At 44.3% G+C, this 5,000-nt stretch overlaps 1 protein-coding gene across 1 annotated transcript in view; it reads left to right on the top strand.

Moving 5' to 3' along the window:
- LOC135549478 (CUB and sushi domain-containing protein 1-like) overlaps positions 1–5,000 on the top strand; it is a 1,027,892-nt gene that overhangs the window by 696,827 nt on the left and 326,065 nt on the right. Inside the window, 1 exon segment of the mRNA XM_064979475.1 lies at positions 114–308. Within this exon segment, the coding sequence (XP_064835547.1) occupies positions 114–308 (195 nt within the window).

The following is a 5,000-nucleotide window of genomic DNA, read 5'->3' as shown; positions in this document are numbered from 1 at the left end:
CTCTCTCTGTCTATCTGTCTCCCTCTCTCTCTCTCTCTCTCTCTGTCTCTCTCCCTCTCTCTCTCTCTCTCTCTGTCTCTCTCTCTCTCTCTCTCTCTCTCTCTCTCTCTCAGAGAACCCCAGAGAGTCGTGCTTTGATCCTGGGGTGGTAAGGAACGGTACCAGGGTTGGAGCTGACCTGAAGCTTGGTTCAACCACCACCTACTACTGTGATAGTGGATATACTCTGGAAGGAGAATCCACTCTGACCTGCGTGATGGGGTCAGACAGGAAGCCCTCCTGGAACAAACAAAAACCAATCTGCATAGGTAACGTACCGAGAAGATAAATACAAAACAAAATAGAGAAATCACTGAATTGGCCTAACTGAGTTAGAAAACATGGTCAAGGTAACAGTCAAACATCCTTTTGTAAACAATTGTTTTTATTGAGTCACTTTATAAGTAAACATTTTTTTATAGAATACAGTATATACATATGAGATGAGGAAAAGAGTATGTAAACATTATTAAAGTGACTAGTGTTCTATTATTAAAGTGACCGGTGATTCCAAGTCTCTGGACATAGGGCAGCAGCCTCTAAGGCGCAGGGTTGATTAATCGGTTGGTAGCTGGCTAGTGACAGTGACTTGCCAGTTAGTGATGGCTATTTAACAGTCTGATGGCCTTGAGATAGAAGCTCTTTTTTCCAGTCTCTCGGTCCCAGCGTTGATGCACATGTACTGACCTTGTGGATGATAACAAGGTGAGCAGGCCGTGGCTCGGGTGATTGATGTCCTTGATGATCTTTTTGACCTTCTTGTGATATCGGGTGCTGTAGGTGCTCCTCTCTGCTGTCTCATGAAGTCCACCATCAGCTCCTTTGTCTTGTTGACGTTGAGAGAGAAGTTATTTTCCTGGGTCAATGTGGAGGCTATATACAGGGGGCACCTGTACAGAGTCAATGTGGAGGCTATATACAGGGGGTACCGGTACAGAGTCAATGTCAAGGCTATATACAGGGGGTACCAGTACAGAGTCAATGTGGAGGCTATATACAGGGGGTACCGGTACAGAGTCAATGTGGAGGCTATATACAGGGGGTACCAGTACAGAGTCAATGTGGAGGCTATATACAGGGGGTACCAGTACAGAGTCAATGTGCGGGGGCACCGGTTAGTTGAGGTAATATGTACACGAAGGTAGAGTTATTAAAGTGACTATGCATTATTAAAGTGACTCTGCATAGATGATAACAACAGAGAGTAGCAAAAGGAGGTGGCACTGCCAATAGTCTGGGTAGCCATTTGAATAGCTGTTCAGGAGTCCTTTGGATTGTGGGTAGGAGCTGTTTAGAAGCCTCTTGGACCTAGATATGGCGCCGGTACCGCTTGTCATGCGGAAGCAGAGAGAACAGTCTATGACTAGGGTGGCTGGTGTCTGACAATTTTTTAGGGTCTTCCTTTAACACTGGTAAAGAGGTCCTGGATGGCAGGAAGCTTGACCCCAGTGATGTACTGGGCCACCCTCTGGAAGTGCCTTGTGGTTGGAGGCCGAGCAGCAGTGATGCAACCAGTCAGGATGCTCTCGATGGTGCAGCTGTAGAACCTTTTGAGGACTCATGCCAAATATTTTCAGTCTCCTGAGGGGGAATAGGTGTTGTCGTGCCCTCTTCACGACTGTCTTGGTGTGCTTGGACCATGTTATTTTGTTGGTGATGTGGACACCAAGGAACTTGAGGCTCTTAACCTGCTCCACTGCAGCCCTGTCGATGAGAATGGGGGCGTGGCTCTGTTTTTTTTTCCTGTAGTCCACAATCATCTCCTTTGTCTTGATCACGTTGAGGGAGAGGTTGTTGTCCTGGAACCACACGGTCAGGTCCCTGACCTCCTCCCTATAGGCTGTCTTGTCGTTGTAGGTGGTCAGGGTTGCGTACTCAGTCCCCTCCTATTGTGTCATCGGCAAACTTAATGATGGTGTTGGAGTTGTGCCTGGCCGTGCAGTCATGAGTGAACATGGAGTACAGTAGGGGACTGAGTACGCACCCCTGTGGGGATGTGTCGTTACCTACCCTTACCACCTGCGGCGGCCCATCATTATTGATGAGCTTTGAGGGCACTATGGTGTTGAACGCTGAGCAGTAGTCAATGAATAGCATTCTCACATATGTGTTCCTTTTGCCCAGGTGGTAAACGGCAATGTGGAGTGCAATAGAGATTGTGTCATCTGTGGATCTGTTGGGGCAGTATTCAAATTGGAGTGGGTCTAGGGTTTCTGGGATAATGCTATTGATGTGAGCCTTGACTAGCCTATGAAAGCACTTCATGGCTACAGACGTGAGTGCTACTGGTCAGTAATCATTTACATTTACATTTACATTTAAGTCATTTGGCAGACGCTCTTATCCAGAGCGACTTACAAATTGGTGAATTCACCTTATGACATCCAGTGGAACAGCCACTTTACAATAGTGCATCTAAATCATTTAAGGGGGGTGAGAAGGATTACTTTATCCTATCCTAGGTATTCCTTGAAGAGGTGGGGTTTCAGGTGTCTCCGGAAGGTGGTGATTGACTCCGCTGTCCTGGCGTCATGAGGGAGCCCGTTCCACCATCGGGGGGCCAGAGCAGCGAACAGTCCCGACTGGGCTGAGCGGGAACTGCACCTCCTCAGCGGTAGGGAGGCGAGCAGGCCAGAGGTGGATGAACGCAGCGTAATCATTTAGGTTACCTTAGTGTTCTTGGGCACAGGCATTATGGTGGTCTGCTTAAAACACGTTGGCATTACAGACTCGGACAGGGAGAGGTTGAAAATGTCAGTGAAGACACTTGCCAGTTGGTCAGCGTACACGTCCTGGTAATCCTTCTGGCCCTGCGTCCTTGTGAAGACCTGTTTAAGGGTCTTACTCACATCGACTGCAGAGAGTGTGATCACACAGTCTACTGGAACAGCTGGTGCTCTCATGCATGTTTCAGTGTAATTTGCCTCGAAGCGAGCATAGAGCATAGAAGTAGTTTAGCTCGTCTGATAGGCTCGTGTCACTGGGCAGCTCTTGGCTGTGCTTCCCTTTGTAGTCTGTAATAGTTTGCAAGTCCTGCCACATCTGACAAGTGTCTGAGCTGTTGCAGTATGATTTGATCTTAGTCCTGTATTTGCCTGTTGTATGATTCTTCGGAGGGCATAGAGGGCTTTCTTATAAGCTTCTGGGTTAGTCCCACTCCTTGAAAGCGGCAGCTCTAGCCTTTAGCTCAGTGTGGATGTTGCCTGCACTCCATGGCTTCTGGTTGGGGTATGTACGTACAGTCACTGTGGGGACGACGTCATTGATACACTTATTGATGATGCCAATGACTGATGTGGTAAACTCCTCAATGCCATCGGAGGAATCCCGGAACAGTCTGTGCAAAACAGTCCTGTAGCTTATAATCTGCTTCATTTCACCACTTTTTTATTGATCTTGTCACTTAAATGTTTTGCTTGTAAGCAGGAATCAGGAGGATAACATTTTGGTCAGATTTGCCAAATGGAGGGCGAGGGAGAGCTTTGTATGTGTCTCTGTGTGTGGAGTAAAGGTGGTCCAGAGTTATTTTGCGCATTTAACATGCTGATAGATATTTTGTAAAATGGACTTAATGCAACCGCTGTGTCAAACTTTACGGAAAAAGCACACCATGCAATAATCTGAGTATGGCGCTCAGACACAAAAACAAGCCATACAGATACCCGCCATGTTGTGGAGTCAACAAAGTCAGAAATATCATTATAAATATGCACTTACCTTTGCTGATCTTCATCAGAATGCACTCCCTGGAATCCCAGTTCCACAATAAATGTTTGTTTTGTTCGATAAAGTCCATAATTTATGTCCAAATACCTCCTTTTTGTTTGCGTGTTTAGTTCACAAATCAATATTCACGACGCACAGGCCAAACGAAAAGTCTAAAAGTTCTGTTACAGTCCGTACAGTGCAATCGGACCAAATTTACACTATCTGGGATAGGCAAAGAGTTGAAAAACTACAAAGCTCAGATTTCCCCCTGGCTGTATTTTTTTCTCAGATTTTTTGCCATTTGAGTTCTGTTATACTCACAGACATCATTCAAACCGTTTTAGAAACTTCAGAGTGTTTTCCATCTATTTTCTGTTGTTGTTGAATTTTTACCCTTTTTGCTTCCCAATTTGGTGGTGTCCAATTGTTAGTAGCTACTATCTTGTCTCATCACTACAACTCCCATACGGGCTCGGGAGAGACGAAGGTTGAAAGTCATGCGTCCTCCGATACACAACCCAACCAAACCAACTAATCGCCTATGAATTCTCAGATGGCAGTTCTCAATTGTCATACTTGAGTAACAGTAAAGATACTCAAGTAAATGTGATGACTCAAGTAAATGTGAAAGTCACCCAGTAAAATACTACTTGAGTCAAAGTCTACAAGTATTTGGTTTTAAAAATACTTACGTAACAAAAGGAAATTAAATCTCTAAAACTTCAGTATCAAAATTAGAAGTAAAAGTATAAATCACTTCAAGTTCCTATTAAGCAAACCAACATACTTTAACTTGAAGCAACCAAATATTTAGTAATGGAGCACATTCTGATTGGCCAACTTGTTATGGCTGCCATCCCGTTAACGGGATAATTGTCATCAACAACCGTTTAATAGCATAGCGCTACATTCAATGAATATTACTATAAATATTTATATTCATGAAATCACAAGTGCAATATAGGAAAACACAGTTTAGCCTTTTGTTAATCCACCTGTCGTGTCAGATTTTGAAATTATGCTTTACAGCTAAAGCAATCCCACCGTTTGTGTAAGTTTATCGTTCGCACGACAAAACATTAAGTACACTAAGCATCAGGTAGCTTGGTCACGACAATCAGAAAAGCAATCAAATGAATTGTTTACCTTTGATGATCTTCGGATGTTTTCACTCACGAGAGTTACACGACAAATGTTCCTTTTGTTCCATAAAGAATATTTTTATATCCAAAATACCTCCGTTAAGTTCAGAA

The sequence above is a fragment of the Oncorhynchus masou genome, chromosome 12, assembly GCF_036934945.1.
Source record: "Oncorhynchus masou masou isolate Uvic2021 chromosome 12, UVic_Omas_1.1, whole genome shotgun sequence".
Taxonomy (NCBI): domain Eukaryota; kingdom Metazoa; phylum Chordata; class Actinopteri; order Salmoniformes; family Salmonidae; genus Oncorhynchus; species Oncorhynchus masou.
Note: the sequence above shows the minus strand (reverse complement) of the source record. Positions and strands in the feature narration are given on the sequence as shown.